Source organism: Schistocerca americana, chromosome 2, assembly GCF_021461395.2.
Source record: "Schistocerca americana isolate TAMUIC-IGC-003095 chromosome 2, iqSchAmer2.1, whole genome shotgun sequence".
NCBI lineage: Eukaryota > Metazoa > Arthropoda > Insecta > Orthoptera > Acrididae > Schistocerca > Schistocerca americana.
Window position 1 is genome coordinate 751,989,170 of NC_060120.1, and position 13,389 is coordinate 752,002,558.

The 13,389-nt window shown below is 42.7% G+C and overlaps 1 protein-coding gene across 4 annotated transcripts in view; it reads left to right on the forward strand.

Moving 5' to 3' along the window:
• The window catches only part of LOC124591894 (sorting nexin-6), an 82,964-nt gene that overhangs the window by 14,230 nt on the left and 55,345 nt on the right, over positions 1–13,389 (forward strand). For all 4 annotated transcript variants that reach the window (XM_047131782.1, XM_047131779.1, XM_047131780.1 and 1 more), the window contains one exon: positions 12,492–12,823. In XM_047131782.1, the coding sequence (XP_046987738.1) occupies positions 12,492–12,823 (332 nt within the window). The remainder of the gene's footprint in view (positions 1–12,491; positions 12,824–13,389) is intronic.

Consider the following 13,389-nt stretch of genomic DNA (forward strand, 5'->3'; position numbering starts at 1 on the left):
CAGGGGTGGGTGGGGACTGTTAAGTGCTGCTGGGAGTTTGCAGGGACACGGTGGAGTGTGGGGCAGCTAGGTGCAGTGTGGAGAGGTTACAGTGGGTGGGGTATGAGTGGGGGTAGTGGAAATGGAAAGAAGTAAAAAGACAGATACGTGTGTTGTTGGAATAAAGTGCAGTGTAGTGCTGGAATGGGAACCGGGAAGGGGCTAGATGGATGACAATGAATAATGAAGGTTGAGGCCAGACTGCAAAGTACTCCAAAAGGAGCGGAGAATCAAAGAGTAAAAGACCCTGGACCAGTTGACTTACCAGGAGGCTAAATGTAATTTTGAATGATTACACCCCATTTGGCTGATCTCCACGTATGCTGCAGCTACATCACCATTGCCATCCCAAGTGCCAGTGGTTCCTCATGCCACGAACAGGGGGCCCTCAGGGTCAGCAGAATACATCTGCCCCCTTGGTGGTAGGGGGCAAATCTTCCTCTGTTACTCCCAATGCACATACCTCGGTAGCAAGGCCCTCTACTCCCTGCCAGAGAAGCAACAGCCTCCTCTGGCTCCTCTCATGTGGAAGGGATCCCTTGGGGCCCTCTCTCCAAAGGTCTCCACTAATGCCATGGCATACACTCGCCAGTGGCTCAACGAGCCAAAAGCTGCTGGACGAAGAGCTTCATGGTCTTCCTCCATGCCTGAAGCTATTTCAGAGAAGTCTTTCACGCAAGCCCCTAACGAGAAGCGTGAGGGGAAGCAAAAAAAAAGAAGTCTGCTGAGAAAAAGGACCCTCGGGTGGCCCCAATAGCACCACTCGCTACAAATTCTGCATCTGAGGATGTGGTGGAGATCTTACCGTCCCCTGCGGACCTGGATCTCACTGATGCCTCGTCCACTGCAGGAATGGCTACAAATACTCATTCAGTGGCAGCAGGTGACCCTGCCTCCTTGCGTGCTTAATGCCTTCCCGACCTCAACATAACGTCATCCTCCAGCGGAATTGTGGCGTTTTTTTTCCACCACCTGGCTGAGCTACAGTAACTCTTAAGTGGACCCCTGCTCTCCACAGGTATAGGGGATATCACAAGAACCATAGTGACTATAATAGTGTGTCAGGTGGAGTTTCTCTGTCCTGAACTCGGTATGCAGCGAACCTGTGCCTCTTCAAACCCCTCTTGAAGCTATGGCTGTCAGGATAAGGACAATGCAAGAAATAACTGTCTGCAACGCATATCTTCCTCCAGATGGTGCAGTACCCCTGAACGTATTGGCTGCACTGATCCATCAACTCCCTAAACCTTTCCTTCTTCGGGGAGATTCTAACACTTGTAACCCCTTGTGGGGTGGCATCGTTCTTACTGGCTGAGGCAGAGATGTAAAAAATTTACTGTCACAGCTCCACCTCTGCCTCTTAAATACAGGTGCCACCACACATTTCAGTGTGGCATATGGCACATATTTGGCTATTCATCTCTTGGTTTGCAGGCCTGGACTTTTCCCAACTGTCAACTGGAGAGCACATGACGACCTGTGTGGTAGTGATCTTCCTGTCACTGCCCCGGTGTCAGGCCCACAGACAGTTGTCCATATGGGCTTGAAACAAGGCAGACTGGGAAACTTTCATCTCTGTGGTCTCCGTTGACTCTCCCCCAAGCATAACATTGATGTGATGGTTGAGTAGGTGACTAAAACAATCGTTACTGCGGCGGAAAACAATCCCTCGCTCTTTTGTGTGCCCCTGGTGAAAGGCGGTCTCGTGGTGGCCGCCGAAAGTTGCTGAGGCAATTAAGGAGCACCGGCGAGCTCTTCAGTGGCATAAGCAGCACCCTTCCTTGGCCCCCGTATCTTTAAATGGCTCTGTGCCTGCATTTGCCAGTTTATCAAAAGATGTAAAAAGGAGTTTTGGGAGTGGTACGTGTCAACCATTGGGTACCATACATCACCGTCCCGAGTCTGGGTAATGAGTTTTTGGATACTAGACCCCCAACTGGTGTTTCTGGTATTAACATAAGCGAAGTGTTATGTACCGATACAAACAAGATTACCGAGCGCTTGGCTGAGCACTATGCTCGTGCCTTGCGTCGGAGAATTACCCCCAGCCTTTCGCACTCTTAAGGTGGATGGAAGGGAAAGTCCTGTTGTTCACTACACGCCATAGTGAATCCTACAATGCCCCATTTACAGAGTGGGAGCTCCTCAGTGCCCTTGCACATTGTCCCAACACATCTCCTGGGCCATCTCGGACCCACAGTCAGATGATTAAACATCTCTTGTCTGACTACAAGTGACATCTCCTCATGATCTTCAACCGGATCTGGTGCGATGGCGTCTTTCCATTGCATTGGCGAGAGTGCACCATCATACCAGTGCTCAAATCCGGCAAAAATTTGCTTGATGTTGATAGCTATCGGTCCATCAGCCTCACCAACATTCTTTGTAAGCTGCTGTGTTGGTGGTTGGGTTGGGTCCTGGAGACATGTGTCCTACTGGCTCCATGTGTCTGGGTGGTTTCTGCCTGGGTTGCTCTACCACTGATAATCGTGTATCCCTCAAGTCTGCCATCTGAAGAGCCTTTTCCAGATGCCAACACTTTTGCCATCTTTTTTATTTACAAAAAGCCTATGACACCATCTGGTGACACCATATCCTTGCCACATTATACGAGTGGGGTCTCAGAGACCCACTCCAGATTTTTATCCAGAATTTCCTGTCTCTTCGTATTTTGTGTCAAAGTTGGTGCCTCCCATAGTCCTCCCCCCCCCCCCCTCCTGCTCCCCCCCCCATATCCAGGAGAATGGGGTCCTGCAGTGCTCTGCTGGTGTTTTATTGAGTGTCTCTCTATTTTTAGTGGCCTTTAATGGTCTAGCAATAGCTGTAGGGCCGTCTATCTCACCCTCTCTGTATGCATATGACTTCTGCATTTCATACTGCTCCACCTGTACTGGTGTTGCTGAGCGCCACCTACAGGGAGCCGTCTACAGGGCGCAGTCATGCTGCAAAGTCGTGTGTCATGCACTTCTGTTGGCATTGTACCATTCGTCCAGAACCAGAACTTTACCTTACGTATGATCCCTTCACTGTAGTGGCGACATATCGATTCTTACAACTGGTGTTAGACGCCCAATTAACTTGGCTTCCTCACCTTCGTCAATGTAAATGGAAGTGCTGGCAGCACCTCAGTGCCCTGTGATGCCTGAGCAACACCAACTGATGTGCAGATAGCTGTACGCTGCTGCAGCTCTACGAAGCCCTTGTTCAATCTCACCTTGACTACGGGAGTCGGGTTTATGGTTCGGCTGCACCCTCAGTGTAGTGTTTACTTGACCCAGTGCACCAATGTGGCGTTCGATTAGCAGCGGGAGCTTTTAGGTCTTGTCCAGTGACCAGTGTCTTGGTGGAGGCTGGAATCCCTCCATTGCAGGTCAGGCATGCGCAGCTGTTCGCCAGTTACAGTGCACACTTTCATAGTTCTCCTGTGCAACCGAATTACACTCGCCTTTTCCCACCCATGGTGTTTCATTTCCTGCATTGGCGGCCCAGGTCAGGGCTTAAAATTGCAGTTTGCGTCCGCTCCCTTCTATCTGAACTGGAGTCCTTGCCTTTACCAACTTTATTAGAGGTCCATTCGCATACACCTCCATGGTATACACCTAGGCTGTGGCTTTGCCTGGACCTTTCACATAGGCCAAAGAACTCAGTTCACCCTGTGGCTCTCCATTGTCACTTCCTCTTGATTTTTAACATGTACCATGAACTGGTTTACACCGATGGCATGATGGCTGATGGTCATGTCAGCTTCGTGTATGTCCATGGAGGGCGTATTGAACAGCATTTCTTGCCCAGTGGCTGCAGTGTTTTCACTACGGAGATGGTGGCTATACCTCGTGCTCTTGAGCACATCCATTCATGCCCTGGGCAGTCAGTTTCTTCTGTGTACTGACTCTTGAGCAGCCTACAAGCTATCGACCGGTGCTATCCTCGTCAGCCTTTGGTAGCGACCATCCAGGAGTCCATCTTTGCCCGGGAATGGCCCGGTCATTCAGTGGTGTTTGTGTGGACCCCAGGACACGTTGGAATCCCAGGCAATGAACTTGCTGACAGGCTGGCCAAACATGCTACATGGAAACTGCTTATGGAGATCGGCATTCCAATAACTGCCCTGCGTTCATTTTTAACCCGCCAGGTTTCTTGGCTTTGAGAGATGGAATGGCATAGTCAGTACGCACAACAGACTGTGTGCCATTAAGGAGAAGATGAGTGTGTGGCAGTCGTCCATCCGGGCCTCTCACAGGGGTTCTGTGGTTCTCCGCCGGCTCCGCATTGGCCACACTTGGGCAGCCCACGGCTACCTCCTGCATTGTGAAGACCCGCCTCAGTGTCGGTGTGGTGCCCGTTTGACAGTAGCCCATATTCTGGTGCACTGTCCCACTTTGACTGCCCTATGATGAAATCTTCGGTTACCGGAATCGTTGCTCCTAATTTTATCTGACAGTGCCTTATCGGCTGATTTAGTTTTACATTTTGTTAATGAGGGTGGGTTTTCTTATTTGATCTAAGTTTTAGCACATGTCCTTTGTCCCTCTGTCTCTTCCACCCTAGTGCTTTCAGGATGGAGGTTTTAATGTGTTGCAGAGTGGCTGGCTTCTCCTTTTTTGTTCTCATGGTCAGCCAGCCATGGTAATCTGTTTTGTTGTTCTAATCTCTTCTACCTGTTTTTTTTTGCGTTTCTGTGGTTTTCTTGTCCCCTTTTGTCCATTTAAGTGTTCGTTGCCCTTCCGTCGTTCTTGTCATTTTTTCCTTTCTCTCTGTTTTGTGTTCTCCGTCACGCTTGTTTTATTCTCACCCTTGTGGCATTGTTTTATTCGGAACAAGGGACTGGTGACCTAGCAGTTAGGTCCCTTCCCCCCCCCCCCCCCCCCCTCTTTTAAACCAACAAACCAACCAACCAACCTAGCCACCTGTGGCTGTCACATCTGTAGTGATGTGCAGTCCCTCTTCAAATATACAGAGGGTCTCACTGAGGCCTTAGAGGTCTATAAAAACCCTTCTAACCTTGTACAAAAACAGAAATCCCATGACTTCTCTCCAATTACCCACCACCTCCCAAAGTCCCACTGTCTGGCCACAGACGAGTGTTCTCTTTGGGACTCAGTTCCACACAGAATAGTGCCAACTTGGATATTATTGTAGTTAATTTTACAAGGGGTGTACAAGCATACTTGATGGTGGAGCTCTAGCAGATCATGAACCACTAACTTAAAAATTCTGCTGTGAATAATTGCTATTTACTCTTTTGTTCCCAGAATGAGATTTTCACTCTGCAGCGGAGTGTGCGCTGATATGAAACTTCCTGGCAGATTAAAACTGTGTGCCCGACCGAGACTCGAACTTGTTGTTTTATTTATTCATTGTCAGATTAACAGGTGTTACCTGGAACTTTAAATACAACACACATCCTGAGAAGAGAGCTGTTAGAACAGTTTTTGGTAGTTTTCTGGAAAAAAAACTAAAAACTGAGTTATGGTCCACCTCTTGCGCATTAATGAATTGAATTTCAACACAAATTTTGTGCTAAGCAGGTTAGCTGTTCTGTAAATCAATTGTCTGAGAAAAAGCACTGATGTTCTATTGTAGCTCAATTATTAATATTGTGATTGTCATTCCACATTACACTGTCACACTTTCTGTGATTCATTTTATCCAACCTTTGCTTACTCGAGGCCAGAGCTGTATTTCTGGCACCTTTTAAGTTCTTGAAGCCAAACCTGACTTCGTATAGTAGCTATCTGATTTTTATTTGGTAAATTGTATGTTATTCTAATCAGTAATTTTAAACTAATAGTAAAGTAATCGTTAAGTTGAAGTGCTTTAATCTTCTTTAGTAGTGTGACTGATATTGTGAAGCAACACTGAAGATAACTCTGCAAGTTAATTTATGTTAAGCACCAAGTAAAACCTGTCTTGTATTTCTTAAAGTTCTTTTGGTAAATTGAATATTGAATGAATTAAAAATATTCTGTATGCATGCCCAAAAAATGATAGAATAAAAAATGTCTCACTCAGAACTGGAGCTGTTTTGTAGGAGAAATAGTACATGCCAAAGGGCCACAGTTATCATTAGTGTGAGGGCTGTATTCCACTGAGAGAGTCAGGACATGCCTTTCCAGTTCAGGCTGTGGCCCTTTTGTTAAGGTCTCCACAGCCGCAGTGGGCATGATGTTGATTGTCATAAACTTCCAATATTAAGTTCATGAGGGCATTATGATATTGTCTTTGAGGGAGAGGGGAAGGGGAGGAGGAAGAGGACAAGGACGAGGAACTGTACCGACTGCAGGCAGATATAAATCATAGCTCACATTGGTACTTATAGTCTGTAATTTGGTGTAGTTATTCTAAGGTCTTTCTGGAGTTGGAAATAAGTGGTGCATGCCCCTTTCATATTGTTGCACAGTTGTCAGTTTGCATAATTGTGATACTGTAATCTTAAACAGAATGACTTTTGCCAGTTTTATGAGCGATTTGGATGCAGATATCTCAAACTGTGCGGTAGGGTGTGGACTTGAGTTATGTAGTAAATTTGGTGTGCTGCACACAACAGCAGTGGCTGCTTGTGTGGAAATGTGTATCTCGAATGCATGTAGTGATTTTACAGGCTAGATTTGCCATATGTCCCTATCTAAGAGACCTATTGCTGAAATGAATTTCAGGTGAAATATGGTAGTAGGAATATTAAAATGCTAGTAACTAACAGTTGAATGTTTGTGTTAAAGTCCCACAATTAACATTTCCTAAGAAAGCAACCACCTCCACATAATTCTATGAGCAAAGTTGATTCAAACCTGAAGCAGACTGTAGAATTTATAATTAACATAATGTATAGGGTGGTTATTATTCAAATTCCACTACTTGAGCCAATGTAGACAGAAAACCATTTACTGTGTGAATACCCAACTTTATAGGAATGACGTTAAGACTGTGAGCTGCAAGATTTGTGTTAGTGTGATGACTTGATTTTAGACGTCAATACTGTTACGGTGGCAGTGGGTTGAAACAAAAGCATGTGAGAGTGTATTACAGCTGGAGACAGTCATCATGGGTCTGGACAAAGTGAGCAGGGCTTTACTTGTGAAGCAGTTTCGTCAAAGTAGCGATAGTGCTGCTGCTTTTCATATTGATGCATGAAAGGAATACGGAGATGTCCTCTTTCTGCACTGTGAGTGAAGAACATGAATTGGAAATTCAAGTTAACTGGTAATTTAATAATTGCTCCTTGGAGAGGCTGATGGCCAATTGCACTGCAGTTGTTGGAGTTACTGTGGACACAGCTGATAGTGGTGGATACAATGTGGGATCTCCAAGCAGTGCTTGAGCTGTGGCACAACAGCTGAACACTCCATCGTCCATCATTGGGAAAGTGCTGCAAAAAATTTTGTAATGGTATCCATACAAACTTCACATTACGCACCAACTTTTTCAACATGACACGGACTTTAGACTTTGCTTTGAAGTTTCATGTAAGGGTTGAAAGGTGATGACATGTGACATTGGAACATTTTGCGTAGGGGTGAAGAACGTTTTATGCTCACTGGGGCAGTGAAAACTCAAAATTGTCACATCTGGGGATAGTCTCACCATCAACAAACTTTAATGAAGACATCACTGTGTGGTGTGGCTTCACGGCACAGTTCATGATGAGTCTATTTTATTGAGGAACTCGAGGCCAGGGACCAAACACATGCAGTGGGAATGGCACATGTTACTGTGATTTGCTTTGCCAACATGTGATCCCTGCTCTGTGAGAGAGAAATGCTTTGGGTGAGGCTATTTTGATGCACAGTGGAACTACACCCCACAATGCTAGTGAGGTCACTAGGTTCCTCTGTAACTCATTTGGAGAAAGTCGAATCAATCGCCAATCATTTCAAACTGCATGGCCACAAAGATCGCCAGTTATGAACCCATGTGATCTGTGCTGTGGGGTTATCAGAAGGACAGGGTTTATCAACGGGACACTAACATGTGTTGGGGGTTGAAGGTGAGCATAGAGAGGGGGGTAGCCAACATCCCTCTTGATGTTTCAGGCAGCAGTAGAGCAATCTGTAGTATGGTTCCACGGTGTTGCAGATGCAGATTGTCACATTGAGCAACATTTGTAACCTGGAGCATAAACATAGTCAACAGTTAACAAATGTCACCATCTCAGGTGAAAATTAAAATGTTTCTTTCCGTGATACGTTGTCACGAAGTTTCATTGTCTCACAATCCCCCGTTCAAGGGGCCCCTCTCGTGTAAGGGAAGTTAAATTATAACCACTTTGTTCATCAAAGTGAATAAATAAATATCTTTCCTGATTGATATTGGTTGCAGGTTTCAGAGTATCTTAGACAACCTTATTTCATTAGTGTAGATATACAACAATTAAATTGTGTTAGTAAGGTGTAACTAGTTTAGTACGTATTGGCAAAAGTATTGTGCGTTGCTGACAGTGGAGGATGGAGGGAAATAATAATGAATGCAGTATCATATTGTCACTCCTGACAACAAAACGAGCTCTTTTTGACAGTCATCAAGGAGGTACTAGTAGCCCCAGTCACAAAATCTGAAATGTGTTTTCAGAAAATTGAACATTTGTATTTAATGAAAGTGAGACACTCCATGATTCTGTGTAAATTAAGAATTGTTCATATCCAATAAAACTATGAGACGTGAACTGTTAAAAAGACCTTCATCACTTTTCTAGGGAGTAAAAAAATGAAAAGTGAGGTCCAACCTTATTTTAGTAGAACCATTTAAATCTACATCTACATCCGTACTCCTCAAGCCACCTGACGGTGTGTGGCGGAGGGTACCTTGAGTACCTCTATTGGTTCTCCCTTCTATACAGTCTCGTATTATTTGTGGAAAGAAAGATTGTCGGTATGCCTCTGATTTTATCCTCGTGGTCTCTTCACAAGTTATGTGTAGGAGGGAGCAATATACTGCTTGACTCCTCAGTGAAGGTATGTTCTTGAAACTTCAAAAGCCCGTGCCGAGCTACTGAGCATCTCTCTTGCAGAGTCTTCCACTGGAGTTTATCTATCATCTCCGTAACACTTTCGCAATTACTAAATGATCCTGTAACGAAGTGTGCTGCTCTCTCTCTCTCTCTCTCTCTCTCTCTCTCTCTCTCTCTCCCCTCCCTCCCCCTCCCTCCCCCCTCCCCCTCCTATCAACGCTATCTGGTACGGATCCCATGCCGGTGAGTAGTATTCAAGCAGTGGGTAAACAAGTGTACTGTAACCTACTTCCTTTGTTTTCAGACTGCATTTCCTTTGGATTCTTCCGATGCATCTGCTTTACTGATGATAAATTTTGTATGGTCATTCCATTTTAAATCTCATACTGCTCAATGAGAGTATAAAGTTGATGAGTGGATCAAAACCTCCCATCCTTTCCCTGTTGGAGCAGAATGGTGTTGCAGTAAAGGAGACAAAGGTAGAACATTACATTCTACCTGGAAAGTGGAAACTGTTTAGACAGATGGTTGTATTTAAATGACACATCATCAACAAATGAATGGAACATGTCACCAGCATGATCCACTATGGTGTCAATGCATTTTTCACCATTGTAGATACAGTATTTCTGTAACCCTGATGCAGTCACATGTGTTTCCAATACGTTAAGTCATGCGGGGTGTTCCTAACACCCCAAACAGAAGTGGCTGTAATGATATACTTGTGCAGCATATCATTAATATAAATATATTTGTTGAATAAATGGCTCTTCAGAAAGTTAAATTATCGTATTTGAGTGACCATTTTTAGATTAATAAAGTATCAGATTACTGCATTTCAAACACACACAATATTTTCCATTTTCTGAAGAGTTTTTGCGAAATTATTGATTTCTGATTTGTTAGTTCTGCACTACAGATTTGCGATTACACATATCACTAAACATTTATTCTCTCAACTCACACAAAAGTTACATGAATTTAGTCACTGTCACTGGCTACAACAGGTCTATTACAACACTTTTCACAGACATTCTTTATGTGGTTTAGACACCTAACTTTCAGACATTGGGTACAGTGTGATTTGACTTTAATGTCATTACTCCAAGGACAAACTGCACAGTGCCTGGGCTTAGATATCCTTTGTTCACAAGGTGCTACATTCTTGTTGTTTTTGATTTCTGCCATTTTTGCAGTTTCTCTCTAACTTGTTTAGACAAGGAGTGAGTGGCTGCTCTCTTGCACAGTATCAGGTTTACTAATACTTTTCCCACTTCATGTAAAAACATTATTCAGAAAATCCTCTCATTGTTGTTACAGGCATCTATGATGAAGGCATTAATGATAACAATGTCAATCATCCAGAAAAATAGGGTAAGTGGCCACTGCTTGGTTTTCCTTGAGGCTGAATAAGTAACACACATTTCATCAATTATGTCTACACCTGATTTTTGTCTTATTGTACATTGTTAAAATTTCTGGTTACTTCTCATCTGCAGTGTTAGTGACATCGCCATGATGCAAAGATGAAAGGGGGGTGTCATTATTTTCCTTCCTTTGGCACGTAGGAAACTGTGGTACCATATGAATCCAAAAAGGATGCTTTTTAAATCTCAACCTCTCGTCCAAACTAACTCTGGTAGTAGCTCCCTCTTATTGTTTCCAAGAATTCATGCTACTGTCTTTCTTCTTCAGCTAGAGGGATGGAACAAAACCAGCTGTCAAGTGTCACATTTCTCCCTGCCCCTTCGACGGCCATTGCTATCTCCTTAGGTGAGTTTGACAATGGAAATGGACCCGCAGGTTGTTTCCCAGTAGAGATTTCAAACCCCAAAGTATACCATGTTCTTGCATCGCACAAGATGATGATCTTCAATCTGTATTTTGCTGACTTGCGTGGTATGTACTGATGGAAAGAGAACTTACCTCTAAATGCAAGCAGTTGTTCATCCACTGACGTTTTTCAGACACAGTATTATTGTCACAGTTAAACAGAAATAATTGGAACATTTCTGTAACTGCAGTTAGGCAGTCAAACCCTTTGCTGTGGCCTGTCTCGAATGTCATTGAATCTGAAACAGCTTGACAAGAAGTGAAAATGCCACAAACTCTTTGTTGCACGAAATATTACTATTCAAAAGCCATTACCATCCCATAAGTCTTCCAGATTTTGGTGTCCTGCTTGGTAATACGCTGCCAATATCAATAGACCAAGAAGAGACTTGATTTTCTTGTCTTCAGTTGTATCTGACATCAGTGTTTCTTGTGAAATTTAATGCAGTGTGCTGTATGTAAATGTTGGTGCATGCTGTAATTGGTCTAATGGTTATGTTATTCATAAGTAGTGAGAGAGAGGTCCATAGCAGTTTTTGCAGCTTTTGTGGCAGCTTTCACACCAGGGTGGTCAATCACAAAACCTAAATACCAAGTTCTGATGTTGCGAGTAGGACAGTTTTTCATCCATTTCATAACCCTTTTCATTCCAACAAAGACATCATTTGTGCTTTATCTGCTGTTCTTATTTGTGGTTTGAGGTTGTTCTCATCCTCAGTTTCCTTGTGGTTGTGGTGAGAGAGAACTTCACAGTAGTTTCTTGTTTTACTTTGTAAGGATCCACTTCTGTATTAACCACAGTGACAACAGACAAGCAACTGCGGAGGAATAAAATGTTGCTTTCTCAGTGCACAATGTCATAGTCATGTGGGGTGTTAACACCCCAGGGCTTATTGTTGCATATTTTCTTTTAAGTCTGGCTTCTATTGTTGATTCTATTTTTACCCATAGCTTGCATGTAACTTTCTACATAGATACCAAAGAACTTGAAGGTACACTCCTATCCATTATGTGGTATACCTTCGATAAGAATGACTGAGGTGTTGTGAACACTCCATGTGACCACTAAAGGATTAATTTACATACATACTGCTGAACCCTAAGTATTTCGTTTCTTTCTTAGGTTAGATTTGTATGTACTCTACAATTTCATAGGATTGTTTCTGTCATTCTCAGTCTTCTAAAGAAAATAGCAGGACAGCTATTATTGTTTCACAATTATTTTTATAATTTTGATACATTAATAGGCTAATAAATCACTTTGCATGCAAAATGCTGTCTTCCTTGGTAAAGACAGTGTAAAAACAATTTGTCTATCCTCCAAATAGAACTTGGAAACTGTAAACATACTGTCAATTAAAACAATTTTCCTTTTATAATTGTATTTAAAAATTCAATGTAATGCCACACTTAATAGGTACACAATAAAAAGAAATGTTGTCACACTTATTTTGGTGTGCTCGTTATTTGTGATAGTTTCTCATGTCTAGCATCTGTAAAATCTTGTTATATAGATGAACATCACTTGTTTTCTACCATTTCATACAATGTCTGTACTTGAGATAGCTATGTCAATAGGATGTATATTCAGAGATCTGTTAAACTTTTAAGCTTGAACGTGTGTTACTGACACTATTAATGTGTTTTCATCTACCATTAACTTTTTTCTCTACAGAGAATATCTGGCAACTTTCAAGAAGACTGTAGCAATGCACGAAGTATTTTTGTGTAGACTCGCCAATCATCCAGTCTTTCGTAATGACCACAATTTCCGCGTGTTTCTGGAATATGATCAAGATTTGTGTGTAAGAGGGAAGAACAAAATGGAAGTGCTTGGTGGATTTATGAAATCTTTTTCAAAGACAACAGATGAGTTGTTACTTACTGCAACTGGGGTAAAGGACGCAAGTGAATTCTTTGAGCAAGAGAAAAACTTTCTGATAGATTACTACACCCATCTAAAAGATGCCACAGCAAAAGCTGATAGGATGACAAAACGTCACAAAGGTTTGTATATAGTAAAACTATTTGCCATGTTTTTACACAACCTTGTTTTACTACTTTTTGCTTCTAATTTAAGAAAATAGTGCCAGAATGTACACAATAGACTGACTGCTTGAAGTGTATGGTTCATTTTGTTTCCACTAACAAAGACAAGAATCAACAAATTAACTAATTATGTGAAGTACTTGTCGGGTTAGGGTTCATATTTTTGTGTTAAAAGCTGGTTTGACTTTCCTCGCTTCATATGAATTGCTATGTAAAATTTGACTACTATTGTGTCCCGGTAGTTCCTTTAAAAAGGAAAGCTATATTTTGTGTAGCTTCTATACTTGTAACTGTCTGGTGTGTTGCCCTGGGTTCTGAGGCTGTGCAGTTCCATATACTCTTCACACTTTCTTTGCTTTCAAGGCAATATGTTGAACTGTCACTTGTAAATAATCTAAAAATAACTTACCTATCCTCAAGAAATAAGAATTGTTTCACCCATAATGGTCTTTCAAAAACTTTTCAACAGTGTCACATCCAGTGAGTGGTCTAGACACTTAATGACATGGGAATCTGAGTATTGT